Consider the following 14165-nt stretch of genomic DNA (forward strand, 5'->3'; position numbering starts at 1 on the left):
TCAGACTCATTTCCAGAAGGAAGATAAGAGCTAATCTAGGCCGAAGTAAAGTCTTAAATTAAACCTGGCAGGTTTGTTTTTAATGGATGTCCAGCATGACCAGGTTGATGTGGACTAATACCAGAACCAAGACCAGACAGAAGGAGCTGACTAGTCCTTCGTGGCCTTAGTCTAGAACTATTTTATCTTAAATTAAGCAACATCTCAGAAAGGGATTTTTCAATTCTGGATTAATTTAGGTAGGATTAATTATCTTAGTCCTGATTTTAGATCAAACCCAGTTTGGGAAACCGCCCCTAGATGGGTCAAAAATGCTTCAAGTACTGGTGGTGGACTCTGACCTGTTCTCTTTCTCCTCGGGAGGCGGCAGGGTGGGAAGAAAATAAATGTCGTCCACCTCATCTCTCCTCACACTGGAAATACTGGGGAGAGGGTCCTTGCTGTGGCAGGGAAACACCAGAGAGAGTGACCACCTCAGACAGACAATGACAGGCAGTATATTTCCAGTTATTGCCAACAGGGTTCATTCTGACATTACAAAATGAAATTCAAGGACTTTCAAGTACTTTTTTTAAGCACGATTTTTCCATTTTCAAGGACTTGCGCAAAACAAATATAATGCCTATTCAATGTGAAATGTATTAATTAAAATAATATAATCTTAATTTTAGTATTATTTATATTAGCATATCTATATATATATATATTATTAATCTCATTGTCATTTACTATTAAGTATCTATTTCCAACCATGCTTAAATTTACATTTCCCTGGTACAATCTGTGTCGTAAAAGTGATTCTGGAAATGTTTTATTCCGTCACAATTTTAATAACAAATATTACAGTTTTTCAAATCGTTTTTTTTTTTAACCCAAAGGACTTTATCAAGCACCTCAACACTAGAATTGTCTATTTTCACAGTGTTACAGTACTTCAGTTTCTGAGGACGAAAATTTAAGCACTTCAGCCACCTCAAGGTCTGGGTAAGAACCCTGAAGAGACAAATATCCATTCTGTTCCTCCTCCTCCCCACCTGTTGTTTCCAAGTGCAGCCTTGATGACCTGTCTTTTGAGGAACGTCCTGAGGAGCTTCTCATTGGTCTGTTTGGACTCGCGTGTCAACATTTCCTTACGTTCCCTCCTGAGCGCCTGCGGAAAACCGGCGACAGAGCCAAAACACACAGAAAATGTGATGCTTATACGTCCCTGTCTCAAATGTCTCCTGTTGTTGCGTTTGGCTCTGAAGTTTTGGCAGGAAAAAAAGTTAGTAGAACCAAGATAAACAAGTCCACTGTTTGTTGCTTAGAAAACCATAATAAAAACATGCTACATATCGTAGGAGTCGCTAGACCTACCAAGGTCTGCTTCTTCAGCAGCGGTGCGTCGCCATCAAACACAAACACCGGCCTGATGCGGAAGAAAAGCAGCTTGCAGATGCGATGAAAGAGTGTCAGCAGATGGGCGTTCTGCACGCTGTTCCCATCCCGGTCCCTCACCCCCTTCACTGCCTGGTTCAGCCATATGCTGATGTCTGCAAGCCTCTGGTTAAGGATACTGCTAGGGCTTATGGTGATATTAGACAAGCTTACCATAGCAGAGGGAAAAGGATAGATAGATAGATGGATAGATAGATAGATAGATAGATAGATGGATAGATAGATAGATGGATAGATGGATAGATGGATAGATGGATGGATAGATGGATAGATAGATAGATAAAACCAACCATGTCTGTGCGTACTGCGGTTGCCGTGTTTCAGATACTTTGAGCCCGAAAAATGCTTAAAAAGATTAATAATAAAAATCTGAGCAAAAACTAAATATAAACCTAAAAATTAACCAGTAAACAATACACCTCTGCATTAACAATTCACACTCAAAATAGGAAAATATGCAAGTTTGTATACCTATATGTATAAAATTAAATATGTACATACGCTGTGTAAATACATGTTTACTGTCTAAATAGAGGGAAGTATATTGAAGTATAGTAAGATTTACAACAGAATTAACTAGGTTATTAAATAAATTGTAAATAACAAATGTAAGGATACCCACTGCGAGGATCTTTCCATCCAGTGTCTCTGGGTTGATGGGCTTCCCTGTGCTCTCCAACAGCTTCCACAGTCCGTGCACTCCCATGGCTACTGTATTTCTTTATATCAAAACATCTAGTTGTATTATATATATTGTTAGTAATGTGAGCAGTGCAATTAATTTATTTCTTCAATACGCCCTGATATGCTTGAGTGAATCTTGAATCTTGATAATCGGTGAGAGACGTCCCCTTTTACAATGGGGGTGCAACGCTTATTTTTGTCCGTCGGGTGTCGATGCGGAGTTTCCGCTGGGTTTAGGCCGGTCATTTTTAACTGTTACACCGTATTGCTAAATCACCGCTTGCTGTACTCAGATCGGACCGGTGGCGTATTGGTCGCTCGCAGATTACCGCTATGGAAATGTAAAGACCGATCTCAGACCAGCTTTGTGTCCCGGTAACGAAACGTACGGAGTTCCCGGCCACCCCTCAGTCGCCAACAATGTCCGGGAGGGGGGAAGACTGAAAGGAATGGCAGCAACAAATGAATAGCCACAGCAAAAGAAGGAACACGGCGCTTGACGGCGTCTAAGGTAGTAATAATGGACCATAAGAACGTAAAATCCAGTGACTCTATACGTGTCGAATACATTTATTGCTCGAAAAGTTATTCAACTGGCCGTCGTCGTTTGCCTCGATCAAGGAAGTGTGATTTACAAACTATAGACCTAGACACGATTATCTATAACGTGTGAAATGTAGTATTCTGTTCAATTTAAGGTAGTCCGATAATTATTATAATAATAGTCTTTATGGACTTCAATGTACCGATATACTTCAATTCAATAAATACATGTGGAGATGTGAAGCTGATGAAAGCGGCGGGTGTGATGTGATATGTCCTCTTTGATTAGGATACTTTAATTCCATCAATATGTAAACTCTTGATTGGATCCTTAATGTATACTTAAGTTTAAGAGATGTTTATGAAGTCCTTATCTCCCCTTTCTTTGTCTTTGTTCAAGGGTGAAAGAGTCTTCTGGTTCAACCTGGTCTTATCAACTCACTGCAACCATGACGACAGCCGTCAGAGGTACATATCATTATTTTGCCGTGGGGGGCGGGGGGGGGGGGGGGGGGCATACAAAAGGAATCAAAATGTCATCACTTCATTCAGAATTTAACTTTAACCTCATCTTCCGCTGTTTATCCTTTCCAGGTTCTGCGCGCGTGCCGGTCAGGAGCGCCGGAGACGGCATGGAGACCGACAAGCCGGTTCTGGCCGTGGAGGTCGTAATGGACATGCCACCACAGCAGCCCGCCGCCATCCCCCTCCTGAAGATAGCCAGCCCCAAACTGGCCAGGGCGGTCGCCACCGCTGCTCCACCCCCGGCCGCCGCCGGCCCGCAGCACCCCGGGGTGCTCCACCTGGGCAGGGTGAGCATGGTGGCTTGCACAGAGGTGGAGGCCGTGAGGATCATGGTCCCACGTAGTGCCATCAGCCGAAGTGGCCGCGCGCCGCCCGCCGAGTCCGGGGCGCACGGCGAGGAGCAGCAGGGCTCACCGTTGCCCCCACTGGTAGAGGACTGGAGGGCGGCTATGGAGAAGCTGCAGAACTCCGAGCGTCGCCTGCTCCAGGATAAGGAGGGCCTCTCCAACCAGCTCAGAGTCCAGACGGAGGTAAGATGCACATGAAAGGGGGGCAGAGTGCTGCGTGTAACCTGATAGATAGATAGATAGATAGATAGATAGAATAACTAACAAGACAGATAGATGGGTACATGCATACATACATACATACATACTTTATTTATTCCCAGAAGGAATTTCAGTGTCACAGTAGCTCGCATCAAAAAATAGGCAATAATAATAATGCAGGAGAATAAAAAATATAAAAAAGAAAATGGAAAAATATACAATAAACATGGCAGTTAACTGTAATGGAAATGTAAACCTAATGATAAAGAAGATATATAACAATTTGCACCGCTAATTGGACATATTTGGTGACTTCATCAACTGGTATTGCGTTCCTACTGGAGGTTATTGCTATTGTTGGTGCCCTGATTTTTTAATTTTTAATCTTGGCGTTTTCCAGGCTAAAAGTATCTGAAACACGACAATCACAGTATGCACAGACATGGTCGAGGTCTCATAAGAACCGGGAAGTTTCAGACGCCTTGTAGTTTGAGTTTGATCAATATTGAGCTGTATTTGGAGCAGAAATCTGTGGAAAACTGTCGTAATTTTACTGGAAGTAAAAGAGCGTCGGGGCGATTCGATTAGTTTTAGGAGCGGCCCGCTTTGTGACATTATTATTGAAGTTATATAAATCCAAGCTTCGTCTCCCGGAAGTCATTTGCATCCATGTAGACAGACAACTTGATGCTATGTTTAAAGGAAACTCGGAAAAACCTATTTGTAATGCATTTTACAAAACCTCAAACACTATAATCGGTCACAGAAGGCGTCTTCGTACCGCAGGAAGTTCTAAGAACCTTTTGAGGAACCAACTCTTTCTTTTGTGTCCGCACTACGTGATCCAGGAATGATCGTAATTGTTAAAATACAGTTCTTGAGGGCTATTTAAACTGAACGACAGAAAAGGAACATTCAGTGACGTAAGTCCACGGTGATTGGTCGACACATGAGCATGTGAAAAACCATGTGAAACATGAAAACAAACAAGCAAACAAAACACATGAAAAATTAGATGCGTCATTTAAAGTAAACATGTCTTTATTTATACACAATTTATTTCAAAAACATGGACATGGATTAAACTGGACCCTGTGTATTGTTGTCTGCAGCTATATTTATTATTATTTTTCTCCTTGGCATTTTTCTGGCTAAAAGATTAGTTTATATTCAACTTTATTGTCATTGCACAAAGTACAAGTACTAAGACAACGAAATGCAGTTTAGCATCCATCCGGAAGTGCAAAAGAAGTAGTAAAGTGCAGCGTATGTATAAAATATTAGTATATTAATAATATACAGAATAAAAGACAGTTAACAGTAGTGGGTATGGATATACTAAATATGTACTGTATGAACAGAACTAACAGTATTAACAGAATGAATATGAATGCACTAAAATATATACAGTATGAGCAGTATTAACAGAATGATGAGCAATATTTACAGAATGGATATGGATGCAATAAAGTATATATATTAAGAGCGGTATTAGCAGTATTAACAGAGTGGGAATGAATTTGCTACAATATATACAGTATAAACAAATTGACATTATTATAGCTGGTTGTATAAATATGAATAGAAAAACAAATAGTAGTGTGTAGGGGTGGGTGGGTAATCCGGGGATGATTTTGAAGGTGTGTGTGGGGGGGGGTTATCCAGGTATGGCTGTCACCGCGGTGTAGAGTTCAGCATGATGACAGCTGGTGGTCCTGGAATGGCGGTTCCTGTAGCGCCTCCCACAGGGGTAGAGAGCAAACAGCCTGTTGCTGGGGTGAGAGGTGTCTCTGGTGATGCTGCGCGCCTTCCACAGGCACCGCTTGTGCTGGAGAGCCTCGCTGGGAGTGGAGTGCCAGCTTTCTGGTCCACAGCAGTACAGTTGCAGTACAGTTCCATTTGTATCAGGAATGAGTGAAAAACCATTGCAAATTCACCGGAAGTTGAAGAACGTTGGCATACCTTGATTAGTTTGTGGAGTGGGCCGCTTTGTGATATCATCATCATCCGATGTTATATAAGTCCAGGCTACGTCTATGGTTGCCCATTCCCATGCGGAGAGTTGCGCTGTGTAGACCTGGTTGCTTCGCGTAGTAGTTACGCTTGTTCAGATGACAAACCGGAGGAGCCTATGCTGCTTTTAATGTAAACTCGGAAAATTGTAACTTGTGCTGCGTTTCACAGAACCCTGAAAACTGTAATACATTACTAACACGACTAAACTGCATCCTGTGTATTGCTGCCTCCAGCTATATTTATTAGAGGTCCAGCCCCCTATTGTCCATGCTTGGATTTTTATTAGGGTCCTTGTCCCACAGAATGTGGGACAAGGAGATTTATCTGATCGACATCAAAACTTGGTAAGTGTCTACAAGACACCTTCGGAATTAAAAGTTATTAAAAGATTTGGTTTTCGTCACACATGTGGGCGTGGAAATCCGTTCAATTTCATGGCCCCAAAAAAAGCTGTGTTTTCATGATAATTTAGGCACTTTTTATGCTTTGTACTTTCACAAACTCTTCCTCGGCGATTAATCGGATCGACTTCAAACTTGGTGAGTGTCTACAAGACGCCTTCGGGATTAAAAGTTATTAATAGATTTTGTCTTTGTTACATAATGTGGGCGTGGCAATTATTTTGGCAATTTCATGTTAGAAAAAAACACGCCTTAAGAAACTCAAACTCTCGAAACTTTGCACACTCGTCAGTCCCGGTGTGTCATTTGATATTCTATGGGTCCCGTGCGTGGGTGTGTCAAAATGGCCTCCCACACCCCCAAGAAAATTTAAAATAAAATCCAACATATTCACTTTTTTCCATGAAAACTCACAAAATTCGGTATACATATGTAACATCACTAGACTTAAAAATATATATTTTTTATATATATATAAAAAATATTGAATTGAAGGTGCCATTTTGGTAACTCTTTTGGCGATTTATCAGAACTACTTCAAACTTGGAGAGTATCTACAAGAGACGTGGTCATTTTCATTCTCCATACTTTCGCGGACTCCTCCTAGCCGATATTTCGGGTCCCACCGACACTTGCGCTTCGAGGATCACTGCTTGCAGCTTTAATTATTATTAATCTTCTTTGCATTTTTTGGCCAAAAGTATCTGAAACACGGCAACCACCGTACGCACAGACATGGTTGAGGCCTTGTTGGAACTGGGACGTTTCAGAGCGGAGCGTGGCGCTTTTTGACATCATCATCCAGTTATATAATACCGTTTTTCTCACCAAAATCGAGTTGACCCAGGTTCAGGTTAACCCAGGTTAACCCACTAAAAATGGGCGATTGACACCTTTCCCATTACCAGCAGAAATGCGTTTTTTGGGGGTTTTTTTTCACGTTCGACCTCACAAAACACGTCGGATAAAGGGTGTGTCATGGTTCCAGTGTGATTGGGAACAAAACAGTAGAAGAGACAGCAACTTAAACAAACAACGACATTAAACTGTAAAACTTGAACAAAAGTATCTTGTATTTTCAAAAGAATCGGATCGTTCATGAACGACCCAACACTACACTAGAAGCAGCATGGAGTATCCATGCTTCCGGTGCGCACACTGGCTCTTTGGTGACGGTGAGTGAGGGGTTTCGCCGCTGTGCTCCCCACGGTGCGATCCCCACACTCAGAACAAACAAAATGGAAAAAATTCAATAACTTCTGATTTTGGTTTTGGATTCTAAATGGAATATGAAATGATCAAATGATACATGGATATCCTGTCTATTTATGCGCCAGTGTCCGGAATTTCAACGCGTGTCGCATCGTGCAGGTGAAGGGGCCAATACTAGCGTCTCAACCCGGGTGTCCTGTTCACATCAGAGCTGATCGGAGGTGGAGCCGATTAAAACCTGGGGCAATTGCCGGGCCATTTGACCCAGGACTGAGACCCAGGTTTTTCCTTTCCCGCTGGTGACAAATGCCGGATGTTAGCTGGTGTTCCCAGGTTTTTGGGGGGTAAGGGGTATAAGTCCAAACTTAGTCTCTCAGAAGTTACTAGATCCTGGATCCTGTGTATTGCTGCCTGCAGCTGTATTAATATTATTATTATTGAATGATTAATTGTTTTCTTCTCACCATTTGTGGTTTGAAAGAGAACAATTTTTACAAGCGCAAAAGGTTGTGATCTATATATTTTTGTTTTACTGTGAAATGTATTGTGATTTTTGTCGTTTGTGTGTTCTGCATATAGGTTTTTGGATGTCTTGTAGGAAAGTTTTGTGGGGTTTTTTTAACAGTGGAACACCACATTGATATAATAATAAATCATAATTTTATACTTGAAGCTAGTGCCTGACCGATGCCAGATTTTTGGGTACGATGCCGTTCCCGATTTTGGAGAATCCTAGAACACCGATTATCGATGTTTTGACCAATTTGGCAACAAGTACAAGATTTTCAAACGCAACGATTTTGAACGCATCATAAATTCCGAAAAAGAAATTGTTTTCCAAGTTTCCCATGAATGCAGCATCACTTCCTGTTTGGAAAGCTGTGTCCGTGTCTAAACATGAGTGTAGACATTAAAACATGGATGGATTTATAATGCATAGTCAGACTTCTGCGCTTATTCTAGTGAGTAACTTAAAAGTAGTGTAAAACAGACAAGTACAGGATGAATAATCAATGTTTTTTTGTTTATTATACTTATTTTTAAATCGGGACACATCGGTTCCATAACTGCCGATCCCGATGTGGTCAAAAATTCTAATAAAACTATGCATGAATTTGAAAGCTGGAGAAGTTGGGAAATTATATATACATATGACAGTGACTGCAACGTGAAATGTAATTCAGTATTCACTGCCCTGAGGATTGTAAACGTTCTCGCAATTCTGAGTCACAGGACCAAACTGCATGTATCTTCTATTTCTTTTATTTTCTACGAAGTAACATCTTTATTTTCTTGCCGACCAGGTCAACCGCGAGCTGAAGAGGCTGCTGGTGGCCTCAGTGGGTGATGACCTGCAGTACCAGTTTGAGCGGCTGGCCAGGGAGAAGAACCAGCTGATTCTGGAGAACGAGGCGCTTGGCCGGATCCTGTCGCACACCGCCGAGCAGCTGGAGCGCATGAGCATCCAGTGCGACGTCTGGAGGAGCAAGTTCCTCGCCAGCAGGTGCGTTCCAGACATGCGTACCCGTCGATCCTGCATTTCAGCTTTTGGCTTTTCCAAAATTAGCCCCACCCATTACCAACAAGTGCATAAAATCAAGCATACAGCCATGCAATCTCCTTAGACAAACATTGGCAGAAGAATGGGTCATATTAAAGAGCTCAGTGACTTTCAACATAGCTATGTCATAGGCTGCCATCTTTCCAACAAATCATTCCTTCAAATCTCTGCCCTGCTAGACCCTCCCCGGTCAACCATAGGTCCTGTTATTGTGAAGTAGAAACATCCTGGAGCAACAACAGCTTAACCACAAAGCTGTAGCGTAGGCAAGCGTTTGCTAGAGTGGTCTAAAGCACGCCTCCATTAGACTCTGGAGCAGTGGAAACACGTTCTCTGAGTGATGAATCATGCTTCACCTTCTGGTAGTCCGATGGACCAATCTGGGTTTGGCGGATGCCATGAGATTGTCCCTGCCTGAATGCATAGTGCCACCTGTAAAGTTTGGTGCTGGAGGAATAATGGTCACGGGCTGTTTTTCATGGTTTGGGCAAGGCCCCTTAATTCTCATGAAGGTAAATCTGAAGGCTACACTAAGCAATGACATTCGACAGAATTGTGCACTTCAAACTTTGTGGCAACAGTTTGGGGAGGGCACTTTTCTGTTTCAGCATGACAATGCCCCTATGCAGAAAGCAAGGTCTATAAAGAAATGGTTTACTGACCCTGGTGTGGAAGAACTTGCCTGGCCTACACAGAGCCGAGATCTGAACACCATCACCCTAACACCCTTGGGATGAATTGGAATGCTGACTGCGAGCCAGGCCCCATTGCCCAACATCAGTGTCTGACCTCACTGATGCTCTTGTCTCTTGATGAGATGCCCACAGCCATGTTCTGAAATCTGGTGGAAAGCCTTGCCAGAAGAGTAGAGGCTGTTGTAGCAGCAAAGCAGGGGACCAACTCCATATTAATGCCCATGGTTTTGAAATAAAATGTTCAACAAGGGCATATGGGTGTGATGTTCAGGTACATACTTGCTGGCCATGAAGTGTATATTAGAAATGATCAGGAAGAATGAGTTTTTGGGTGTACTACACACACGGAAGGCATTTTCGCACTGCAGGAATTTTTTCATGGTCCTAAGAACTTTTAGAGCAAACGTCCCTTTATTTCTGTCCTGCTGCAGGGACGAGGAGCAATCTTAGAAAGCGGTTTTTGAGGGACTTTTTTAGCTCCTACTCCAGAGCAGGGACTAACTGGCACAAAAGGAACCTTCAGTGACATAAGTACACAGTGATCGAACGCATGAGTCAAAGAAGCATTGGCAAAAGTCATATTTAAAACCTGTGTAAAATGTTAACTTAAGCCAAACATAGGACACTTCATTTAAAGTAAACATGTCTTTATTTAAACACTATTTATTTCCAAAACATCACCAATAACACCTACTTAAAAAAAAACAAAAAAAAAAAGAGCCCCTCCACCCCGACCTTGCCGCAGACTCCAAGCCTCAAACCAAGCCTCGACTGGGGCAGACTGTCCTCAGTGCACCCCAACCGAGTCGCATCGCTCTGGGCGGTGACACTCGGCGCGAATAAAAAAATAACCAATAATGTTTTTATTGTAGATGTATTCATTTATTTTATAATGTTAATTGAATGAAAAAAAATCTGCGGTGTCCAGATGCATGCGCTTGCCTTACAAAAGTTGGAGCAAACTTTTAAATTATATCTTGTAGATGTAATATGAGTGACGTTCCAGCAACTGCATTGTATACTTCTCGCCACAAATTTGTTCAGAAATAGATTTTGGTGGACTGGTAAGCTGAAAAAAGTTAAAGTTCATAGACATAGGTAAATTGAACACGGAACTTGTGCTGAAACCCCATTGGCTTTCGTCACTTCAGCGTTCCTAGTGGCAACGCGAATGCAACCAGGAAAAAAAATCCCTTGAAGGTATTTAGTTCTCGGGGGACCTCCCCAGTTCTTAGTTCCCCTCAGGGAGTCCCCACAACTGTTTGCTCTGAAAACTCCTGGAATTTTTCACCATGTGTCAGTAAATGAAATTCTAAAAACTTATGTTGATACAAAGGGATAAATAGTGCTTCATATGAGAACGCAGCCATCTTCTATGCTCTTGAGCTGGTTTCCAAACAGAACCAACGCTGGGTTTTTCCCCTCTAGGGTGATGGCCGAGGAGCTGACCAACGCCCGAGCTGCTCTGCAGCGGCAGACCCGAGAGGCCCAGGGAGCCATCCAGGACCTGCTGTCCGAGAGGGAGGACTTCTCCAGGGAGATGGTTCTCACACACAGGTAGTGTCACGGATGGAGATTGGCGGGGATATTATGATTAAAACCAGCTGTCTATGGATTGCAATTTCTCAGTATTTTGGCTGTATTGCAAGGCAGTATTGCAATTTCTTAAAATTGTATTTGTTATATACGTTTTTTGAACACTTCACTATTAAAAAGGGTAATATCCAAAGCTCCCCTTTTCTTCATGTACCTCAAAATGCAAAAAGGTCACCTGCGGTTTGTATTGAAATTGGGCAGATTCAGCAACAATCACAGCTATCACTGTCACAAATTATTACCTAATCTCCTGACTGTTTTAATTTGAGCTGGTCATTTTGTAAAATCATTATATTCCGACATAATGTTTTCCAACACAAACCAAAAATCCAACCAAAACGAAAATCTAGCCAATGCTGGAAATCTCACTAAAATGTGAATTGGAATGCAATTCCATCATTTGGGTTTAGACAACCAGGGAACCATCTACCCAAATACTTGTTATATTCTTAGCTATTGTGTTCCCTGCTCTTTGTAAATAATTGTACATTTTAGTGTCTGAATATTCAAATATTACTGAATTTTACTGGGGAGCAACTAACCAATTGTGCACAAATTCAGAAGCAGAGATTAGTAATTCCTGCTGCAAGTTCAAGAGATTATTTGTCACATGCATATACATACGGTCATACATACATACAGTGAAATGTCGTGACACCTGGTGATAACGCACTATAAGCTCTAAAAATGCCAAAATGTGCGTAATCGACACGGGGTGCGCATGCAGGCGGCAATTCTGGGTTCTATAATTATATAATTGTCTGTTGTATTAAATATACATTTAAATCCTCCTAAATCAAACTTACCTTAACTTACCTCCAGCACTTGCCTCGATGTTATGGCTATGTTATAAGCTTTGCGTGGTTTTTTTTTTTGTTTGTTTTTGTTTTTTTAGGCTGCTGACTTAATATCACGTGACATTTAGACACATTTCTGAGTAACATTCTGAAGACACATTTCCGAAGCTAACATTTAGGAAAACTCCATTTAAGGTCTCTGGAGCAGCTTCTGGTGTCGCTGCAGTGGGGCAGGCAGCAGACCTACTACCCCAGCACCCAGCCTCACTCCATGGGGGAGCTGGCGGCTGCCAATCAAAAGCTGGCAGACAGCATCAACTCGCACCTATTGGGCAACGTCGGCAACGCCATGGTCAAGAGCAGCAGCCCGCCACCCGAACAGTTCTGCAACACGCCAGCGGAGAAGATGGCTGAGAAGGTGCGGTCCTGTGATCTTTTTTTATTCTTCTCTTATTAGTATACAGTACTTATTTATGAGTTCCTGCAATTTTGTCCAATCCCCGCAATATTTCCATATAAAACTTTCACATCAGGGGGAAAAAGCTTGCAAATGTAGCCGATCACCACAGTTGTCCTCATAAAACCATCCAATCCACCACCTTTGTCCTTGCAAATGGCGTTACCAGAGTGTCATTCCAGCTAATACTATCTGGACTGATTGGCGACTATTACAGGAACTAAACGATTAAATGAACTAATCACATTTACCGTCTAAAATGTCCCCCCTCGTGGGCCGTGGAGGAATTGCAAGGGTGCATGAAAAAATTAAAGATTAAAAATAATAATAAAAAGTAAGCCTGTATGACTATGAAGTTTCTACTTTAGTTTTATTTCGTTTCTAAATATAATAGGATTTTAGTAGTATAGTAATAATTTCTTTAAAATAATGACATTTATTCATATTTTAATTATTTGATTTCATTTTTATAATTTTCCATTAGTTGTGCATCTTTCTGCCCCTGTTAGCCTGTGTGAATAGGCAATAAAATCCATAAATGGATGTGACTGCTTGACCCGGTTTACTATAAACTACATCACTTTGCATATGAAACATTTTATTTGTATTTTCCCAATGTTTGGCATGAGAACGGGGGTAAATTGTTTTGTACCCTCGTGATATTCTTTTTCTTGCTGACTATAAATTTTCATAGATTCCCTCAATATTATTGCACAAATACACTGAAAAAGTACACAAATTAGAATCGCTGATTAGAGAAAATTAGTTGCAAATTCAATCACCTCTGACCAGAACAATCTAAAAAAAAAAAAAAAACTGCGAGATCCTTCCAATCTTCTCATTGTCTCTGTCGTGCCACCCCCCCCCCCCCCAGGTGCTGAAGTTATTGGATCCAATCTCCTGTTCGGAGCAGCAGGCCGAGGCACCGTTCAGCGACTCCTCCCCCTCCTCCTTGTCGTCCCCTTCCAACTTTCTGAACAACAAGAAGAGCATCGGGAGGTTCCATCCCTACACGCGCTACGAGAACATCACGTTCAACTGCTGCGAGCGCTGCAGCGGGGACATCCTGGTGCTGTAGCGCTCCCCAAGGTGTTGCCTTCGGGAAGGGGGCGGGATAAAAGCAGCTATGACTTTTGGGAAAGACGGGTGCTCCAGTGTGAAGCGATGAGCGTGGTAAACACTGAAAGTCACCTGACAGTTTTTGCCACATGTTACGCCCATTGCGCCCATTTTGCTGTAGCACACAGTTCAGATTAGCGTTACAAGGATTGAGAAAATGAGTTGTGAAGGGTAGTTTTGAAACCTATCGATCTTCTACACTTTACACGACTTTGGTATGAGATACTTAAATGGTATCCTTTTAATTTAAACTATTGTTGGACGGTTGACAGATTTTAAAACGATTTTAAAGTGTCTGATTGTCCGTACCCATTGACAATGCAGCGTTGTTTAGTTGTCGCCACCGATGGCATTGGCTTGAAACAGATTTTGATAAATATGTATTCTAAGATGTATGCTTCCAAAAGTAAGGCCATCAACATGTTTATATTTTAATTATGTACGAATAAACCCGAAAAGTTCCGATCTTTTCAATAGAAATAAATGTATGTGCTGCAAGATACAGAGCAGTAAAGAGTACAAATAGAATTTTATTTATACAGAAGTGTTAAATAATGAGAATTGTGCTTTTTTC

At 41.8% G+C, this 14165-nt stretch overlaps 2 protein-coding genes across 2 annotated transcripts in view; one reads left to right on the top strand and one right to left on the bottom strand.

Moving 5' to 3' along the window:
* The window catches only part of ercc5 (excision repair cross-complementation group 5), a gene marked incomplete at both ends in the record, with an annotated part of 20700 nt that extends 18557 nt beyond the window's left edge, over positions 1–2143 (bottom strand). The window contains 4 exons of the mRNA XM_079997343.1: positions 336–440; positions 1035–1150; positions 1357–1532; positions 2056–2143. Coding sequence (XP_079853469.1) covers positions 336–440; positions 1035–1150; positions 1357–1532; positions 2056–2143 — 485 coding nt within the window. The remainder of the gene's footprint in view (positions 1–335; positions 441–1034; positions 1151–1356; positions 1533–2055) is intronic.
* Positions 2144–2527: 384 nt separating this feature from the next.
* Positions 2528–13575, top strand: blzf1 (basic leucine zipper nuclear factor 1). Its single transcript, XM_079997697.1, has 7 exons — positions 2528–2632; positions 3065–3132; positions 3259–3719; positions 8671–8870; positions 11051–11179; positions 12211–12433; positions 13347–13575. The coding sequence occupies exons 2-7, from the start codon at positions 3114–3116 to the stop codon at positions 13548–13550; spliced, it is 1236 nt and encodes a 411-aa protein (XP_079853823.1). The 5' UTR covers positions 2528–2632; positions 3065–3113; the 3' UTR covers positions 13551–13575.
* The last annotated feature ends 590 nt before the right edge of the window (positions 13576–14165 follow it).

The sequence above is a fragment of the Zeus faber genome (assembly GCF_960531495.2).
Source record: "Zeus faber genome assembly, chromosome: 3".
Classification (NCBI taxonomy): Eukaryota; Metazoa; Chordata; class Actinopteri; order Zeiformes; family Zeidae; genus Zeus; species Zeus faber.